The sequence below is a fragment of the Sphaerodactylus townsendi genome, linkage group LG03, assembly GCF_021028975.2.
Source record: "Sphaerodactylus townsendi isolate TG3544 linkage group LG03, MPM_Stown_v2.3, whole genome shotgun sequence".
In the NCBI taxonomy this organism is placed as follows: Eukaryota; Metazoa; Chordata; class Lepidosauria; order Squamata; family Sphaerodactylidae; genus Sphaerodactylus; species Sphaerodactylus townsendi.
In genome coordinates, this window is record NC_059427.1 from 158989159 (window position 1) to 159009507 (window position 20349).

Consider the following 20349-nt stretch of genomic DNA (forward strand, 5'->3'; position numbering starts at 1 on the left):
AGTTCAACTGGGATTGTTATTCAGTTAACAATTATCTCAGCCTTATTGACTTCCCAGTGTGGACTCCCCAGATAAAGGGCTGCATGAGGCACACATAAGGTTGCCAGCTCTAGGTTGAGAAATCTCTGCAGATTTGGGGGTGCCGTCTGTGGAATTGTCAGGCCTGTGCCATGCTAGGCCTGGCAGCTCACACGTCCACACCAAGGTCACAGATGGCCCTGCCATTATCGTCGCTCGAGGCTAAAGTGGCCTCCCCTTGCTTGCATGTAACTAGTAAATAGAGCTTAACTGTTCATTCTTATCTGCCTTTCTCCAAAGGAGTGAACTGTCTGTCCCAAACAATGCCTCTTTTCCCACCGTCCTTTCAAATGCTGATATTATGGCAATTCGAGGGTGGGGGGATTATGGGCTGAACCTTTCTGCAACTTTCAGGTATATATGGAGGCGAGAGACCCAAACTTCAGCTTCGGCTATCTGACCCTTGGGCTGACATGGTTCCAATAAAGCTCTTGAAATCTTCTTGAGTCTCATTTGATGACCGTAGTAACTGACCCTTACAGGAATATAGTGGGAGGGGCTTTGGCAGCGTATAATTCCATACTGAAGAAGAGGAACCATTTGGATTTATACCCCACCTTTCTCTCTCCCATGAAGAGTCTCAAGGCAGCTTACAAACTTCTTTCCCTTCCTCTCCCCATAACTGATAGCTTATGAGGCAGGTGGGACTGAGAGAGTTCGGAGAGAACTGTGACAGGCCCAAGGTCGCCCAGGAGGAATGTAGGAGCAGGGAAACAAATCTGGTTCACCAGATAAGACTCCACTGCTCATGTGGAGGAGGGGGGAAATCAAACCTCCTTCTCCAGATTGGAATCCACCTGCTCTTAACCACTACACCATGCTGGTTCTCTGGAGACTGTGCTAACCTAGGCGACAGCTTGGATGGACAGCCTGCTCCCTCTTCTTTATTTTTTATTTTATTTCATTAAACTTTCTACCTCACCCCTTCCTAGCAATAGCTGGGCTCAAGGCAACTTCTATGCATTACCTAATCACACTGAAATGTCATAAGGGGGATGTCCCAACCCCCTTCGGAGGGGAGGGGGGGGCAGCCAGAGGCCTTCTCTGCAGTGGCCCCTGCCAAGTGCCTACTCTCTTGGAGTTTCAGCGCCTGGCGAAGACCATCCTCTTGACCTGGGCAATTGGCTGACTCTTCACATTGGTAGGGGGGCCCCTAAGAAGTTCATACACTTTTCCTTCTTTTGTCAGTGGATGCAGTGGTTGTTTGATATTTCAGATTGTTTCAGGGTGTTTAGGATAGGGTTTGATTGTGATTTTACCGTTGTTGGAGATTTGTATGGTTTTTATGGTAACCCACCCTGAGTCTGTGATAAAGGGTGGGGAATAAATGGAAACAGATAAATAAATAAAATGATATACAGCTGGTTGTTGTGGGCTCTCCAGGCTGTGTGGCCGTGGTCTGGTAGATCTTGTTCCTAACATTTCGCCTGCATCTGTGGCTGGCATCTTCAGAGGTGTATCACAGAGAGAAGTGTGTTATACTTGTTCTTCTGGACACAGTGTGTAACACTTCTCTCTGTGATACACCTCTGAAAATGCCAGTCACAGATGCAGGCGAAATGTTAGGAACAAGATGTACCAGACCACGGCCACATAGCCCAGAAAGCCCACAACAACCAGTTGAGTCCGGCCGTGAAAGCCTTCGACAATACATAAAACGATATACAATTTTAAATCAATTTAAATAACAACAATATACCAAACAATTCAACATGCGAACACAATGCACAACTTCATTTCAATGGCAACCAGTCAGATGTCCATAGCGGACCCTGAAGCAGCCTAGAAAGCTACCCATCCCTGTCCCATCATAAATCTACTCTCTGTGCAGACAGGGAGGAGGGGGGCAAGGTCAGAGGGGCAGCAAGATGAGACAGACCCATAGTGGTCTCAACCAAAGGCCTGGTGGAACACTTCTGTTGGGCAGGCCCTGCAGAACTGCTTAGGATCCCACCAGGCCCTGGTGTCAAGTGACAGAGAGTTCCACCAGGCCGGAGCCTGGTCATTTCCTCCCCACTGATCCTCTGGCCCGATATCTTAAAGAACTTATCTCTTGCCTTGGATGCTAAGTTTGGTCACAGTTTCGGAGTCGGGAACTTGGTCGTCAATAACGTTGGCTTTTACCTTCTGTTCTTGGACTCCATCTGAAAAAAGGCGGGAAAGCAGAAACATCTTAAGGGACAGAACTATCCCCATCCACCCGTCTGTACAGTGTCTACATTCGTTCAAGACATTGGCCAGGGTTTCTCTTGAGCCAGTGAGGAGTCTGTGCCTGCATGGACCACCCTGAGGGGCAGGGAATACCTAGGAAGGTATCATGAAAAGGAAAGATGTCTCAGAGGAAAGTCATCAGCGGGAGGCAGGCCTGTACAATGTGTCACCCGCCAAAGGCCAGCCTAAGACATGGTATGGCCTGCCATGCTCTTGGCAAGACACTGTTTTTGCCATCCTATATGTGCAGTGACCTGACTTGGATGGCCCAGGCTAGCTGGGTCTTGTCAGATTTCAGGAGCTAACCAGGGTTGGCCTCGGTTAGGACTTGGATAGGGAACCACCAAGGCAGCCTAGGATTGCTACACAAAGGAGGAAATGGCAAACCAGCTCTAAATGTCTCTATCTGGGGGCTGAGTTGAGTCATGGGTGCCCAACCCAAGTCTTAGTCTAGTTATCAGCTCTGGGTTGGGAAATACCTAGAGCTGTGGTGGCGAACCTTTGGCACTCCAGATGTTACGGATTACAATTCCCATCAGCCCCTTCCAGCATGGCCAATTGGCCATGCTGGCAGGGGCTTGTGGGAATTGTAGTCCAAAACATCTGGAGTACCAAAGGTTCACCACCACTGACCTAGAGGTTTGGGGGCTGGGGTCAGGGGAGGGCAGAGGCTGGGTAGGGGGCTCAGCAGGGTCTAACGCCACAGAATCCACCTTCCAAATCAGCCATTTTTTTTGTAGGAGAACTGATCTGTCACCTGAAGATTTAATGTAATAGTGAGATGTCTCCAGTGATCCAGCTTGAGTCGCAGGCATTATGGCCTCGGTCTAATCCCCGTGGTCCAATTTTTGAGCAAAGATGCCAGTTAGAAATCTAGAAACGGTAGATTTCTGCATTTGGACTCTGTCCCACCACAAATCGCTTAAACTATCAGATGTTCCTTGAGAAAACCTGACCTTAGCTGCTGGTGTTAAAGTCATTTGTGACTGGAAATGGGAAAGATCCCAAATGCAGGATTGGGCAGTTCCAGAATTCTGGCACCTTTGCTCAAAAATCTGGAAGGAGAGCGGAAACATCAGATGGCAGGTAATTGTCAGGACCTCTGGTCTGGTCAAGGAAAGCATTTCCGTGTGAGCAAAAGTCTTCATTTAGAAACAGCAGTTCAGGGGAAGATCTGGCATCAGGCATTTATTGACAGAACTAGGAAACCCCAACAAACCCTCCATTCAAGTAGGAAAGAGAACTCGCCGCCCTATCCCAAGCCACACCTCCTATCCCAAAGAAACCCAACTCTTGTCAGGACTGCAACTCCCAGCATGCACTGGTTCCCGCCTTTGTCCAAAAAGAGCGGGAAAACAAACTAAGAAGCTACATCCCACCAGAGCTTCAGAACCAATGGGAGACCAGGAACTGGGAGGAGGGGAAAAGCTGATTGGTTGCTGCCTGTTTTTGTAAATAGTTTAAATACTGAAACTGAGGACAGGAACCCTCAGGTCCAGAACTCTGTACCCAGGGCGACATATATCAATAAAGTTCTTTTTTTAAGCTGCTTTGTTTGAGTGTGTTCAGCCTTACAACTCTTCCCTCTCACCAGGAAAGGAATGTGGCTGACGTCTCCTTATCACGTTTTATTCCATCCAAGACAAACACAGGAAATAACCCCAGGTGTGTAAAGGTGGAAGCCTTCAGACTAGTTAAGAATAGGCTCTTGGATATTGATTTTCATAATTTGACTCTTGCTGCCAAGACAACCTGTTCTCCAACTACATTATTAATCCCATGTGAGCGTGGAATTATGGCAGTATATCTTCGTCTGCTGATTAATCCCACCCAGAGGAGAGCCTTGGCTACTGCAAGATGTAATGTGCTGCCATCAGCTCTGCTGGAGGGAAGATTCAAGAATATGGAACGTTCTAAAAGGGTTTGTTCATGTGATATGACTACGGTTGAAACACTTGACCATTCTTTGTTTCTATGCCCTAAATACAATAAGATACGCAGGAAATACATGAATTCCATTTTCTTGCAATGTTCTCAGTGGCATGAGTGTTATAAGATACCCAATCTCCTGAACAGCTCTGATGTGCTCTTTTGTGAAACTGTTGCAAATTTTATACTGGAAATTAGTAGTTTTAACTGCATTTCTTAACCTTGTTTTGTTTTAAAATTTTGTCCTGTTTTATATGCCAATAAAGGCTTGTGTGTGTAAAAAACAACAACAACCCAGGTGTGTAACAAAAACAACAGGTTGTGGGTTCCCAGGACTGCACTGGAGGTGGGAGGGGGAAACATAAACTACCATACCCCCCTCATACCAGGAGAAGAACTATGGCCAAAGAATCGCAGAATCATAGAGTTGGAAGAGACCCCAAGGGCCATCAAGTCCAACCCCCTGCAGGAACACACAATCAAAGCACTCCTGACAGATGGCCAGCCAGCCTCTCCTTAAAAACCTCCAAAGACGGAGACTCCACCATGCTCCGAGGTAGTGCATTCCACTGTCCAACAGTCCTGACAATCTGGACGTTTTTCTTATGTTTAGGCCCAGTACATGACTGATCCTGACAGTAATGTACATAACTAAGACCACAGCCTCGCAAAACTAAAATTACAAAGTTTAGGCTTGGAGTGGGATAAAGAATTGTCGCCTGATGTGTTCATGTTTTTCTAAACTTCTGGGATAAAAGAAGCCTCATCAGAAATTTCCCAGACATGAGAATATCCACCACCTTGAAACATTAAAGCACACTGAGTGCAAATACAGGATGCTGAAAAAGATCTTCAAAGGAGTCCCCCCAAAAGAAGAAGAGTTTAGATTTATATCCTTCTTTTCTCTCCTGTAAGGAGACTCAAAGGGGCTTACCTTTCCCTTCCCGCCCACAACAAACACCCTATGAGGTGGGTGGGGCTGAGAGAGCTCCAAAGAACTGTGACTAGCCCAAGGTCACCCAGTTGGCATGTGTTGGAGTGCACAAGCTAATCAAGTTCACCAGATAAGCCTGCACAGCTCAAGTGGCAGAGCGGCGAATCAAACCCGGTTCCTCCAGATTAGAGTGCACCTGCTCTTAACCACTACACCACGCTGGCTAAAGAAGGAAGCTGTTACTCACCGACTCCTTTCGCAGCAGGGTCCAGTTCAATGACGGTCACCAGCTTTCTCTGCATACCTTCAGGCTGTTCAGGAAGGAAGCAGAAAAACCCTCTTTACCAGGATCTCCCCGCCGCTAAAACGTCAGGGTAGCAGGGATTCAGCCCAACAGACAATGTAAGCCCAGAGCGTAAGATCTCACTTCTGGTGCAAATAGTTCAGTTTCATAGTGCCTGACTACCGCATGGGAGGAAATGCTAATCAACTGCAGGACCTCCCGGCTAGGAACTGGTCCTCACCACCAGAAGTGGCACTTCAATACCCCCTGGTGCCTCCAGACAACCAGGGCTAGGTGCCTTGGAAGTTGCAGTTTACACTTCCTATTTCAATACCCCCCCCCCCGGTGCCTCCAGACAACCAGGGTTAGGTACCTTGGAAGTTGCAGTTTACACTTCCTATTTCAATACCCGGGTGCCTCCAGACCACCAGGGTTAGGTGCCTTGGAAGTTGCAGTTTACACTTCATATTTCAATCCCCCCCCCCCCGGTGCCTCCAGACAACCAGGGTTAGGTGCCTTGGAAGCTGCAGTTTACACTTCCTATTTCAATACCCCCCCCCCCGGTGCCTCCAGACAACCAGGGTTAGGTGCCTTGGAAGTTGCAGTTTACACTTCATATTTCAATACCCCCCCCCCGGTGCCTCCAGACAACCAGGGTTAGGTGCCTTGGAAGTTGCAGTTTACACTTCCTATTTCAATACCCCCCCCCGGTGCCTCCAGACAACCAGGGTTAGGTGCCTTGGAAGTTGCAGTTTACACTTCCTATTTCAATACCCCCCCTTTTTCAACACCCACCCCCCGGTCCAGACAACCAGGGTTGGGTGCCTTGGAAGTTGCAGTTTACACTTCATATTTCAATACCCCCACCCCCTTGGTGCCTCCAGACAACCAGGGTTAGGTGCCTTGGAAGTTGCAGTTTACACTTCCTATTTCAATACCCCCCACCCCGGTGCCTCCAGACAACCAGGGCTAGGTGCCTTGGAAGTTGCAGTTTACACTTCCTATTTCAATACCCCCCCCCCCCCGGTGCCTCCAGACAACCAGGGTTAGGTGCCTTGGAAGCTGCAGTTTACACTTCCTATTTCAATACCCCCCCTTTTTCAACACCCACCCCCCGGTCCAGACAACCAGGGTTGGGTGCCTTGGAAGTTGCAGTTTACACTTCATATTTCAATACCCCCCCCCCCCCGGTGCCTCCAGACAACCAGGGTTAGGTGCCTTGGAAGTTGCAGTTTACACTTCATATTTGTAAAGTTGGTGGTTAGTGTGTGTGTTTCTGCTCCGCCAACCTGACCTTGGCACATTCCTTGCTCTGGGCTCTGCGCCCAGGTTGCTTAACCTTGTTATGCTTATCGTGTGTGATTGCAGCTTGGCTCTTTGAAAACCTGCTTTTACTCTGTTGTGGGAACTGTGCTTGGGAGTTTTGGGGGAGTTTGGAGAGGGGGGCCCTCGTGTCCATAAAAGCGACATGTTGGCTCTGTGAAGTCAGAATCCGCATTCCGTGTGTGTGACCGTTGAAGTTTATGGAATAAATGAACTGAGTTGCTTTGTTTCAAGTTCTTTGAGGTTCCTTACAATATTTCAATACCCCACCCCCCGGTGCCTCCAGACAACCAGGGTTGGGTGCCTTGGAAGTTGCAGTTTACACTTCATATTTCAATACCCTGCCCCCCCGGTGCCTCCAGACAACCAGGGTTGGGTGCCTTGGAAGTTGCAGTTTACACTTCCTATTTCAATACCCCCCCCCCGGTGCCTCTAGACAACCAGGGTTGGGTGCCTTGGAAGTTGCAGTTTACACTTCCTATTTCAATACCCACCCACCCCCCGGTGCCTCCAGACAACCAGGGTTAGGTGCCTTGGAAGTTGCAGTTTACACTTCATATTTCAATCCCCCCCCCGGTGCCTCCAGACAACCAGGGTTAGGTGCCTTGGAAGTTGCAGTTTACACTTCATATTTCAATTCCCCCCCCCCGGGTGCCTCCAGACAACCAGGGTTAGGTGCCTTGGAAGTTGCAGTTTACACTTCATATTTCAATCCCCCCCCCCCCCGGTGCCTCCAGACAACCAGGGTTAGGTGCCTTGGAAGTTGCAGTTTATAGCATAGCTGTTAGATCCTGGCCCAAAACGGACTCTGGCTTTTGAAACCAGAAGTCTTTATTGAGTTGCCCACAGGTACTTTTTTAAAGGCAGAAAGCCACTTCTGTGGGACATGGCTTTTGCAGTAGAACAGATTCCTTGCTGCCCTCCTCACCTCACCTCACCCCATCCCACCCCACCCCACCCCACCCCACCACATCCCATCTTATCATGGAATGTGGGAACAACGAGGTGTGAAAGATATTGTTTTGGAAAGCTCCCTTCTTCCAGAGCGCAGAGCAGGGAGGTTTCTAGTTAACTGTGTTGCTAAGCGCATTGACACTGAACAAAAATTCCATTAACATATGACAGGTATTGATGCGGAGAAGGTCAGCCGCCACCACACCACCCCCAGAGAACAGATCTCCTCAGCCCAGGTGTGCCCCTTGGTGCCTTGTGGTCTGAAGTTGGGGGGTGGCAGGCGCCACTCCTGATCTTGGTGTGAGAAAGAAAGGGCCTAGCAAGAAGACTGTAGGCCTGCCAACCTCCTGGTGGGGCCTGGAGATCTCCCAGCGTTACAAGGGATCTCCAAGTAACATGCGAGTGCCCCAGTGAATCCAAGCCCCAGAGAATCCAAGTCCCCATCTTTCCAAGCTGGCATCTCCTGCAGCATCAACCCAGGCCCTCTGTAATAGCTTCTCCAGTCACGGCCACCTTGGCGAGCTCTCACCAGAGCCATGGTGGTGAACCTTTGGAACTCCAGATGTTACGGACTACAATTCCCATCAGCCCCTTCCAGCATGGCCAATTGGCTGATGGGGCTGATGGGAATTGTAGTCCATAACAAGGGGCTGATGGGAATTGTAGTCCATAACATCTCTAGTGCCAAAGGTTCACCACCACTGCACCAGAGCAACACCAGAGTCATAGGTGTCAAACTCGCGCCCCTCCAGATGTTATAGACTACAGTTCCCATCATCCCCTGCCAGCATCATGCTGGCAGGGGATGATGGGAACTGTAGTCCATAACATCTGGAGAGCCACGAGTTTGACACCTGTGCTGTAAGTGATCTCCAGAATTCTCCTCTGGAGAAAATGGCCTCTTTGGAAGGTGGACTCTATGGCATTATACCTGGTTTCTCTCCTCCTCAAACCCTGTCTTCCTCCAGGCTCTGCTCCCAAAATCACCAAGTATGTTATAATTTATGATATTATTGAGTTGACATAAGGGTAACCATTTTCTTTGCCTTTTGAACCTAAAATGTCTTGTCTGTTTCATTTTTTTTTAGCAAATGCAGCTGTGAAAGAGATTGGCTTTTATCCATCAAGGTCACAAAAAACGGTTAAAGAAGTTAATTGGAGTAGCATTCCTTTTAGTTTCTGTAACTGCTTCCACCTGGGAACCTTTTTACGCAAAAGCTTTTGCTATGGTTCAATTAGTGCAGTAATCCCATTGGTTCAGCAAGTACCACATGGGGCAGTCCTTTCCTATATAGTTTTAGTACGGTGTATTGGAGGTATCTTTTTCTGGCTATCCTGTGATGCTGTTACATGAGTCAAACTCATTATGAGGGTCAGATGTGACATAAATGGGACTTGGTCAGGCTGGGCAATGGTGGGAGGGGGAGCGGCTGCCTTGGCTGGCCCCAGAATGGCACGGGAGGAGGGGTGCCCGGACTGGTAAGCCTTCAGTGGGGTGGGGTGGTTTATCAGGCCCACAAGCCTGCTGAGGTACCCCCCCACCCCCCGGCTCTTGATCTGGATCTGGGGGCCAATAAGCTCCCTCAAGGGACTGGACCCCAGGCTGCTTATTTGACACCCCTGTTTGAGAAGCTGACTTATTTCAGCCGTTCTTTCCCCAAGAGGCCCTGGAGACCCTGACTTCATACATACCACCACTTTCAGCTTCTTCTTGACCCCATCTGACACATACTGGTCCCAGACAGCTGCTTTGACCTCAATGTCGTGGAGTCCCCGCTGGAGTGGGACAATCACAAACGGCACGGCCTTGGAGGACAGGCCTTTGATTCTGAATATCTGTGTGTATCTTTTCTTGGCAGTTGAAGCGCTGCAGAAAGCTGGGTTGTGGACCAGCTCTACCCGCACCTGCAGAGAAAGACGGGGAAGTGGAAATATGGGAGAATGGAGCACTGTAAACACTTCACTTCCCCCTTAATGTTACAACAAACTACATCGTGGGTTAAGCCAGACAATGCATTTTTCCTGCGGTCATGGCAGGTTCTTTCCTTGTAAACTGAACCCACCTGTTGGTAAACCTGTTAGCTCATTGCAAATGGAACACTTGCCTCAGAATTCTTCTCTGTGCAGCGGGCTTGCAGAGGGCTCTCCTCGCATTTCTCTGTTTACATGTGAAGCAGCACTCCCTCCTTTCCCTAGAGTTTTTCTGCAGAGAGCTTCCCAGGCCTGGTTCTCTTAACTCCACCCATCTAGTGATTCTTAAAGGCGCATATCTCATGACACCTGGTAGTCAAGACTGCTGGCTTGTTATTTTCATGCTCTCTTTATATTAATATCTCAAAATATCAATAGAATTAAAGGTCGGTGTTGCGTGAGTGAGTTCCTTTTCTGTTACTTGAAGCAGCCAGCGACAACATGGAAGGGAGGGCGAGGGGGGAAGGCATGCAGAGCAGCACGAGGAAGAGGGAAGGGTGGCTGGGGGCCGAGGGAAGATCTCCAGGACAAAGCTGTGCTCACTGGCAAATCTGTCCCGCTCTGGCGGCAAAGCAAATTAAAAGGCACGCTAGGAGTGATCATGCTTGCCACGGAGAGAATGGAAAGTGAAAACGCAGCTTGAGAAAACAGGTCTGTAGAAGAAATCTTGCTGCGATGGACATTCAAGGGTCTGTGTCACTTGGTAAGCACATTAGGCATAATTGGCCATATGCTTTTCTGTGCATTGAAAGTTTGATCAAGTCAGTCAGTCCCTCCATCTTGCTTCCGCTCTTGTAATCAGGCAGGCTGCCAAACTATTTTCCGCATCCCCTTTATGTTACCACATTTTTCTCCAAAAGTCCTTCTTTCAGGAGTTGGAGAGGAAGTTAGCTGGTGATGTTGTGGATACTGGCCAATAGGCACCTATCCCAGCTGTTATGCAATCAGCTTCAGGTTTTCCAAGGGAAAGGACCCAACTGTGGCTAATGTTAGAAGGAGCCTGTAGCTCAGATACATCATCCCTGGGGTTTAGTTTGGGACTCCTTGTCATACCTCTGAAGACAGTGTCATGATACAGCTCTTGTTCTGAATTCAGTATTTAAGAGGAGTGCCCAGAATGGAGCAGAATCCCTAGAACGAGGAATGGGTTATGAACTCCCTGCCAAAATCCCAAAGCTCACCGTGATGTCTTGTTCTCGATAGTTGTAAAGGACAGCCCGAATTTCCACTTGCTCATTTCTCACTACTGAGTAAGGCACCCGCAGGTCAACGAAGAAGTCTTTTCTCACTGTGATCTCATACGGGTCAGCCACGCAGACCCCTGGAACGAGGGGGAGGGGGGAAAGAATCAAATGGGGGTTATGCCTCCACTGTCTCCTTTGCATCCTCTGTATTTTCCAAGCCAGGCTGTGAGGTCACTACTGTTTGCTCAGCCACACCCCACCACAGGTAGCACACAAAATTCCTTACCTTTAGTATCCGAAATGCCAACAGCCAGCACTTCCCAGGTGGTGATGGAATCTTTCAGGAAAACAGACACTGTCTTGGATGAGATCCTGGACATAAAGCGAAGGGGCCGTGTCATGCCTGACCAAAGCACAAATGTATACAACAGCTGGAAAGGGACACGAAGCTGCTGCAGAAAATGGGAGGAAGAAGAAGAAGAAGAAGAAGAAGAAGAAGAAGAAGAAGAAGAAGAAGAAGAAGAAGAAGAAGAAGAAGAAGAAGAAGAAGAAGAAGAAGAAGAAGAAGAAGAAGAAGAAGAAAAAGAAAAAGAAAAAGGAGGAGGAGGAGGATTTATATCCCCCTTCCTCTCCTGTAAGGAGAATCAAAGGGGCTTACAATCTCCTTGCCCTTCCCCCCTCACAACAAACACCCTGTGAGGTAGGTGGGGCTGAGAGAGCTCAGGAGAGCTGTGACTAGCCCAAGGCTCAGGAGAGCTATGACTAGCCCGTGCGTTGGAATGCCCAGGCTAATCTGAATTCCCCAGATAAGCTTCCACAGCTCAAGAGGCAGAGCAGGGAATCAAACCCGGTTCCTCCATTTTAGAGTACACCTGCTCTTAACCACTATACAACTGCTGCTCCTATTGCGGGTTTCCCTGCCTTCGTATCTCACTGCCACCCACACCCAACAGTGTAGGGTGTGGTCAAGAAATGCACAACTTTGTAGTGCCAGAGGACACATCCCAGAGGGAAAAAATTGTGTGGGCTTGCTTTCAGCAGCAGTGGTGTGTTTGATGTACTTTTCCAACCTAACTCCACTTGTTTCAGAGTCTTTCTATGGGCAGTTGGGGGGGATAGCTTCCCCCAAAGAATCCTGCCCACTGGAGCTTAAGAGAGGCTGCTGAAGTCCCCAGCCTGCCCCTCCCACACACACTGCAGTGATCCACATTCTGTGTGGACGGGGAACGTCAGTGCAACAGGTTCAAATGAAACGCTGCTGCCGCATTGCAGAAGAGAAAGAACAGCAGGTACCCTTGATCATTCGGAGGTGCAGTCAGACGTTCCACTTGCCACAACCAACTCTCGGGAAACTCCGTTCGGGAGACAATCTCATCATCGGCTAAGAAAGCATCATCGACATCACCTGGGAAATTAAGAGACACAGGCTTAGCTGGGGGAAGGGGGTCTTATTTACAGGGTGGTTTTCTCACGGAGGAGGGGGAAGGCTGAAATGTTGAAGTCATAGGACTGTCTGTCAGGCATGACTCTTGCCTGTCTGGCATCACTCCATCCAAGGCTTGGGGCAGCTTGTTGTTCTACTAATCTGTGAGAAGATGGGGGCGGGGAGTGTTCAAGTGGGAAAAATATGGGAATAAATGTGTTTGCAGGAGCCAGGATCCCCAGATCTGGCTTCCTGCTTCTAGAGTCCTTCTAGAGCTGACAACACAATAAAGACTTCTGATTTCATATCCAGAGTCAAATTTATTGACTGTTGCTCCAAGAACTAATATTAAGCCAGATCTGCTGGATCCCCACACTTATGCCCATACCTACACCTATGGCTGGGTCAAAGGGTAACGTCCAACAGTGGTTCGGACACCAATGATGGGGCTGGACCAACGGACTGACCCAGGGTTGTGGCCCCAAAGACAAACTCATGGATGCGGCCACAACCCTGACACCAGACTGTGGCCTAGAGACCTTGGCTGGGGTCTGTGACTGGGAGCGAGGTTACTGCACTCCGGGGCTCTGGGAGTCATGGCTGGCAGCTACCCCAAGATTCCAAGGCTGGGATTTCAAGGACGGCCTCCTCCTGGGATATGACTGGTGGAAGCTCCTGCAGTTCGAGCATGGACCAACGCGAGAGGCCGACCGATGGCGCCGCAAGACGGACGAACCCCACCAAGAATGGGAAGACATCTTCTGGGAACGGGACAATTCAATTCAATAAGCCTTTATTGGCATATATGATAGTATAAAAATATATACATGATAGTATACACGATAGTATCAAAATACAGTTCCAGTTAAAAAGTGAATAGTAAAAAACTTCACGTTTGTCATACATTCAGTTTACAAACTTCTGATAAAAACTTTGCCACTATAAAACAACAATGAAAATCCTGACCATTTAAAAGCGTAACTACTTTATCTGATTCAGTATAATCAATCATAGAGTCTATATAGCTTGGGATAACAGGCTGGATCGGAGTTCTTGGTATAATAAGCAGTTTAGGAGAATGTGTGGGATGGAATCCAGCTGTTCTTTGCTACAGGAACAGAACCTCTTATTGCTTGGAAGACCTTTAAGTCTTCCTCTATGTAGCGGAGATGGCATGATGTTAAATCTAGCCAGCATATAGGCTCTCCTGGGTATGGGATTTGTGAGCAGGGAATGGGACAAGATATGCCACGAACTGCGTGCCCTCCAATGCCAGATGGCTGGCCTGCTGGCAGCACCAGCACCACAGGGAGCAAGAACACTGAACCAAGAAGCTCAGGGGGCTGCACTGGACGGTGGCACTGCTGCTGAGCAGAGGGGACTAGAACCTCCAGCCCCGAGACCGAAGAGGAGACAAGATCTAAAAGCTACATTTGATGGGGAACCCGAAAAGCTCCCCTACTTCCTGGTGCAGGCGGGTGCCTACATGCAGATGATGCAAGAACATAAGAACATAAGAACATAAGAACAAGCCAGCTGGATCAGACCAGAGTCCATCTAGTCCAGCTCTCTGCTACTCGCAGTGGCCCACCAGGTGCCTTTGGGAGCTCTTCTGCGGCTGTTGCTCCCAAGCACCTGGTCTGCTAAGGCATTTGCAATCTCAGATCAAAGAGGATCAAGGTTGGTAACCATCAATCGACTTCTCCTCCATAAATCTGTCCAAGCCCCTTTTAAAGCTATCCAGGTTAGTGGCCATCACCACCTCCTGTGGCAGCATATTCCAAACACCAATCACACGTTGCGTGAAGAAGTGTTTCCTTTTATTAGTCCTAATTCTTCCCCCCAGCATTTTCAATGGATGCCCCCTGGTTCTAGTATTGTGAGAAAGAGAGAAAAAATTCTCTCTGTCAACATTTTCTACCCCATGCATAATTGTATAGACTTCAATCATATCCCCCCTCAGACGTCTCCTCTCCAAACTAAAGAGTCCCAAACACTGCAGCCTCTCCTCATAAGTAAGGTGCTCCAGTCCCTCAATCATCCTCATTGCTCTTCTCTGCACTTTTTCTATCTCTTCAATATCCTTTTTGAGATGTGGCGACCAGAACTGAACACAGTACTCCAAGTGCGGTTGCAAGACGAGCATCAGAACGATGCCAAGAGAATGTACGAGATTGGTGCCCTCCTGGAGGGATAGGCAGGGGCATGACTGGTGGACTTATTCGAGGAGGATGCCCCCAAGCTGAACGACTTCAACCGGTTTGTGATGTCTCTGTGTCGCCATTTCAAGGGCCCCTTCCTTGAAGAGAAAGCCTGAGCCTGTCTGCAACACCTGAAGCAGGGCTCTCGGTCTGTGGCCAACTATGTGGCCAAATTCCGCCGCCTGACCAGTCACCTGCAGGACTGGCCCGAACAAATCTTTATTCATATGATTAAAGATGGCCTGGACCCAGAAGTGCTGCAATGGGTCCTTGTTGCAGGTGACCCAAACACCCTGATGGGGTGGATTTGCCTGGCTGGAGATGTGGAAGGCCGCCTCAAAGAAGTCCATGCCCACCAACGAGGGGCCCCCACACCACGACCATCTGGACTCCGACCAGGGACCAAGAAAGCCTGCTCCGGGCCCACCAAGAGACTGGAGAAATGGTCTAGGCTGGAGATGCCGACTGGGCCTCTGTCTCCACTGTGGTGACGGGTGTTACCTGATTGCTAATTACCCAGAGAAGTGTGGACGGACTCCATCCAGTCCACCAAAGGGAGCCATGGCGGGCAAGAAGGCCAGCAAGAAAGGACCCAACCATCGCCCTGCAACCAGTGCCAGCTTAGCCCTGGAAACCATGGACTTGGAAAATGAGGAGTCCACGGTTGAGGCCTTGGGCAGCGAAGCAAGCAGTGAGCTGTCAGGAAACGACAACGACCTGGCCTAAATAGTGCCAATGGCCAAATCGAACAGTGAGGCGCCAACAGCCGGGTGAGTGGCCGTTCATCTCCCTTGGTCCTCCCTCTCTCCGTTACCAACTGCAAAAAAAGGACCAAAATGACTTTGGGGCGTTCATTGAATTAGGGTGCTCGAAATGCTTAATGCCTCCCCCCCTCCTTCCCTCCTGTAAGGAGACTCAAAGGGGCTTACAATCTCCTTTCCCTTTCCCCCCATCCCCACAACAAACACCCTGTGAAGTGGGTGGGGCCGAGAGAGCTCCAAAGAGCTGTGACTAGCCCAAGGTCACCCAGCTGGCATGTGTTGGAGTGCACAAGCTAATCCAGCTCACCAGATAAGCCTCCACAGCTCAAGTGGCAGAGCGGGGAATCAAACCCGGTTCTGCAGATTAGAGTGCACCTGCTCTTAACCACTATGCCACTGCTGCTCCTGGGCTCTGTTCTCTCTCCTCCTCACCTCTATACCTTCCTCACTGATGTTTATAGCTTTGACACCATATATCGATAAGTAAGCAAATGACCCTGAAAAGCTTCCCAGCCTCGGACAACAGGATGTCCATTGGACCGCAGAGGGGGAGGCTTAATAGGTGGCATATCTTCACTCTCTTGCGTCCTCAAGGTGCCTATGCCGCCTAAACAACTCTTTTCACCTTCCATGATGGCGGAAGGGCTGGGCTTCAGATTTAAGCGACTGAAAAACCCCATGTATTTCGAGCAAATGGACGGTAGCATCCTGTGCGGAGGGCCTCGCCACCCACAAAACCAAGGGCGTGCTAGTCAAGTGTGGGCCTCACTGAGAGAAATTGAAATTCATAGTGGTGAGGCTGGGCAAATACCCCATAATGTTGGGAATGCCCTGGCTGACCCAGCACGACCCGAACATTCAGTGGAGGGACAGGGTGGTTCAGTTCACCAACCCCCGTGGTGGGATTCAGCCGGTTCGCACCACTTCAGCAGAACCGGTTGTTAACATGGTGCTTGTAAACAACCAGTTGTTAAATTATTTAAATCCCACCACCGGAACCGGTTGTTAAATTATTTGAATCCCACCACTGACCAACCCCCCCCCCATGTGGGGATCATGCCGGAGCACAAGAGGAGGGCCGTAGAGCAGCACCTCCTCCCACCCGGGAGGGCGGGAGACCGCTGTCAGCCCGCGGGGAAGCGGCCACCGCCATTCCCCCTCCGTATCAGGACTTGAAAAAGTGTTTCAGGAGGCAACTGCCATCCTTTCTAGGGTTTGCCAACTTCTACTGTGTTTTCATAAGTGACTTCGCCAAAATCACCCTCCCCTTGACTCAGACCTGGGCATTATACGGCCCGGGGGCCACATCCGGCCTGCTGGATGACCCTGACTGGCCCCCCTGCCATGCTGGGGAGCGAGGTGTCTTTGAAAGCCCCGCAGAAGCCGGTTGCCTTGGCTGCTGGCTTCTGCGGGGCTTTCAAAAGCGCCTCGCCCCCCTGCCTTGATGGGGAGCAAGGCGCCTTTGAAAGCCCCGCAGAAGCCGGTTGCCTTGGCTGCCGGCTTCTGCAGGGCTTTCAAAAGCGCCTCGCCCCCCTGCCTTTTGGCCCGGCCCTCCACGATATTTTCTGTTTCTTATGCGGCCCCATTGAAAAAATAATTGCCCACCCCTGCCTTGACTAATCTTTTTCAAATCAAAGGGAAAGGGCCGGGGGGAGGGAAACAGGGAGCCAAACTGGAATGGAGTGAACAATGCCAGCAGGCATCCAAAAGCCACAAGCAGGCTTTCGTGTCAGGATATTGAAAATTGCAAGGTGGTCATATGCTGGTCTAGAATGACTGGAATGTAACAGTCAGCAGAATTGTAAAGGTCGGAGCCTCTCTGTCTGGGTCTGCAGTGATTGGCATGTAACAGTCAGCAGAATTGTAAAGGTCGGAGCCTCTCTGTCTGGGTCTGCAGTGATTGGCATGTAACAGTCAGCAGAATTGTAAAGGTCACAGGCCAGGATGATTAGATCATCTAGCTAATGATTTGCTGGACAAAACTATATAAGAAGACCGCATACCCAATTCAGTACCTCTCCTTCACCTTCAGGTTCGGGCTCAGATTGTTGTCAGAGTAGAGAGTGGATAGTTATTGTTATTTTTGTTCCTTTGAGAAACAAGAGATAAAGTATTCCTGTTGGAACTAAATCTACTGTCTGAGTGTTTCTTATACTGCAAGCAGTTACCTCCTGTTCTAGCAAGGGTGAGTTGGCACCTAGTCCTTCCGCTGTGCACTAGGCCAACAATTTGGTTATGGGCCCAGTATCCTAACCACTGAAGCTAGAGAGTAATGGGAGCAGTGTGACCGCGATGACATCCACCATGTGCAGTTTGCCTTTGAGCGGCTGACTGCGGGAACTACTCAGCATGGAGTGTGAAAATGCAGAGCTTTCTCATCGCATTGAAGATTTATGGGCTGTAGTCGAGACCCCGCAGACCCAGGCACAGCAGCAGAGCAGAGGGCAGATGCCAGAACCAAAGCGTCCATAATGTTGGCTGTGGAAAACTCCCAGCTCATCTATTCACGGGCTGCTGAGAAGGCTTCGACTGCTGGAAGGTGAAAGGACCTGTACCAGGCGCCAGACTGCTGGTTCCAAGGTAATCTTGACCAGACGTTTATACAATTTGAAGCTGAAAGGAGGTGAAAATGTGGCCAACCATGTCCAACAGCTCGTGCACTATTGATAGAGGCGCTGCAGAAGACAGAGGCATGACTTTCACTGAACAGCATAGGGCCTATATTGTACTATCTTCCTGAGATGACAGCTGGGACAATTTTGTCTATAGTATGCAGAGCATAAAGGAAGATGATTTGACTCTGTAGACTATGTGACTGCGGCTGGAGCTCCAGAAACAAAGGTGTTGCCTTGAAGCCACAGCCAGAGAGAAGCCTGCTGTTTCCAGAGGCAAAAGTGAGCCAACTTTCCTGAACTGTCAAGGTCATATGCAGTTCGGCGTTGTTTCCGTTGTGGCTCTACTAATCATCTTCTCGAGAATGCCTGAAGAAGGGGAGAAGAAGGGCCAGCTAAAGGACAACGAGGGAAGAGAAGGAGCACTACTTGGCATTGCTGAGAACCGATGTCCAGAGAAACCAACCCATCTGGCTCTTTGGACTCTGCCTGCTCAGAGCATATCGTAAATGCTCATCACCTATTGACTGAGGAGTCAAGGCAAGTGAAGCATGTCAGCTAGGCCGATGGATCACCAGCAGCTGATACGCTGCAAGGAACTGCCTACATACCATGCCGAGGTAAAAAGGTGCAAAATGTGTTGTATGTTCCTGGACTGGATTTTTTGTTTTGTTGAAGCGTCCCAAGTTTGAAGCTGAACAAGGGTACAAAACTATATTTGATAGACAGGGTTGTACAGTATGGCAGAATGACATAGAGTGTGCAAAAGGTACACTCTGCGACAAAATGTATGTTATGACTGATAAAGGGCAAAATGAAAATGTAATGAATGTTTCAAGTCTAGCTAATAAGCCTGTACTTTGATTGTGTGCACTATCTTCACAGAGTCACTAGGACATTAAAGTTTTGCCACCATCAAGCAGTTGGCAAAAGTATGTGATTTGAGTGTAAACCTTGCAAAGCATTCCTAGACTGTTCAGTCTGTTGTGGGGTTAAGGTGAAATCCTATCCAATCCCCAAAAGAGCTACAGACAAAATGGAAAGACCATTTGAACTAGTCCATGCGAACTTAGCTGGTCCTTTCAATCAAGCGAAGGGGAGTGCACGATATATATATTTCTGCTGATTGATGATTATAGCAGATATTCTTGCACGCTGTTGAAATCTAAGGATGAAAGCCTTTACAAGGTTTAAGGAATGGGTCTCAATGATTGAGCGGAGGTTCCCTCACAAGGTGGCTTGCCTGCAATCTGACAGAGGCGGTGAGTTCATGGGGAACAAATTCCAAACATGGCTGACACAGAAAGGTATTAGCCACAGGAGAACAAATCCGTTCAGCCCGGCTGAAAATGGCGTGGCTGAGAGGAGACTAATTCTTCAAACAATGCGGATTGCATGATAAATGATGCCAAGGTTCCATTCCATTTCTGGGGAGAGGCTGTCTTAGCTGCCACACATGTAATAAACAGGTTATTGGAGTTCAAGTATCAATGAAACACCATTTTTCAGAATGTTTGGCAAAAGGCCTTCCCTGAAACACCTTAGAATATTTGGGAGTTTTGCTAACGTCCTGATTCCCAGACAGCGACGGAAGAAAGGACAAAAGAAATGGCAGAGAGACTTCGCGTTTTGTAGGATATAGCGCAGAATACCAAAGGCTATAGACTTTCGTTGGGTCATCGAAGAATTGAGATCCCACGGAGTGCCACCTTTGAAAAGCATCCTGGTGGGGAACATGTGCATCAAAACTCTGAAGTGTTCTTACCACCAGTAAGCCATGACACAGTACCTAGTGACAGCACACAACACCCACTCCTGTTCAAGGTCACACATCTGCTCCGAGCCTTAAGCAACAACAGAACAGTGATAGTGATCAGGAAGGAAGCCAGAGAGGAGGGGCTGAGCAAAACTGGAGAAATAGCTATACCACGCAGATCAGAAAGAGCAAATAAAGGCATGCCACCAAAAAGGTTTATGGTACAAGAAGTGAGAGTGTTGCCAATTAGGGACAGAACCACAAGGTTTCCATGATATGTTGAAATGTCCACCTGAGGAACAGGGAAAAAATGGAATCAGGCTATGGACAATGAGTTTTGAATCCTTGGTGAACTTAAAAGTGTTTAACATTGTTGATAAACCTACTGATAAGCGATCATAGGTGCAAGATGGGTATACGAAGTAAACCTATGCCCGATGGGACTTACTGTAAATATAAAGCAAGATTAGTCGCACAAGGCTTCTCTCAAACAAAGTTTGACAGTTATGATCAGACTTATGCACCCACTGCAAAGGCAGAATCCATGAGATTAGTGATTGCTCTGAAAGCTGAACGAGAGACTTTTAAAATGAGGCACTTTGATTTTGAAACGAAAGCTTATTGAAATGCAGATTTGCGAGAGACCATATACATGAAGCACGCCCGCGGTTATGAGCATGAACAAGTTGATAAAGTTTATAAGCTCAACAAAGCTTTGTACCACGGGCT

The 20349-nt window shown here is 48.9% G+C and overlaps 1 protein-coding gene across 1 annotated transcript in view; it reads right to left on the reverse strand.

Annotated features, from left to right (window-relative positions):
• Positions 1–20349, reverse strand: part of C3 (complement C3) — a 107195-nt gene that overhangs the window by 47873 nt on the left and 38973 nt on the right. Inside the window, 6 exon segments of the mRNA XM_048487522.1 lie at positions 2136–2222; positions 5400–5463; positions 9405–9617; positions 10865–11004; positions 11154–11239; positions 12161–12272. Of these exon segments, the coding sequence (XP_048343479.1) occupies positions 2136–2222; positions 5400–5463; positions 9405–9617; positions 10865–11004; positions 11154–11239; positions 12161–12272 (702 nt within the window).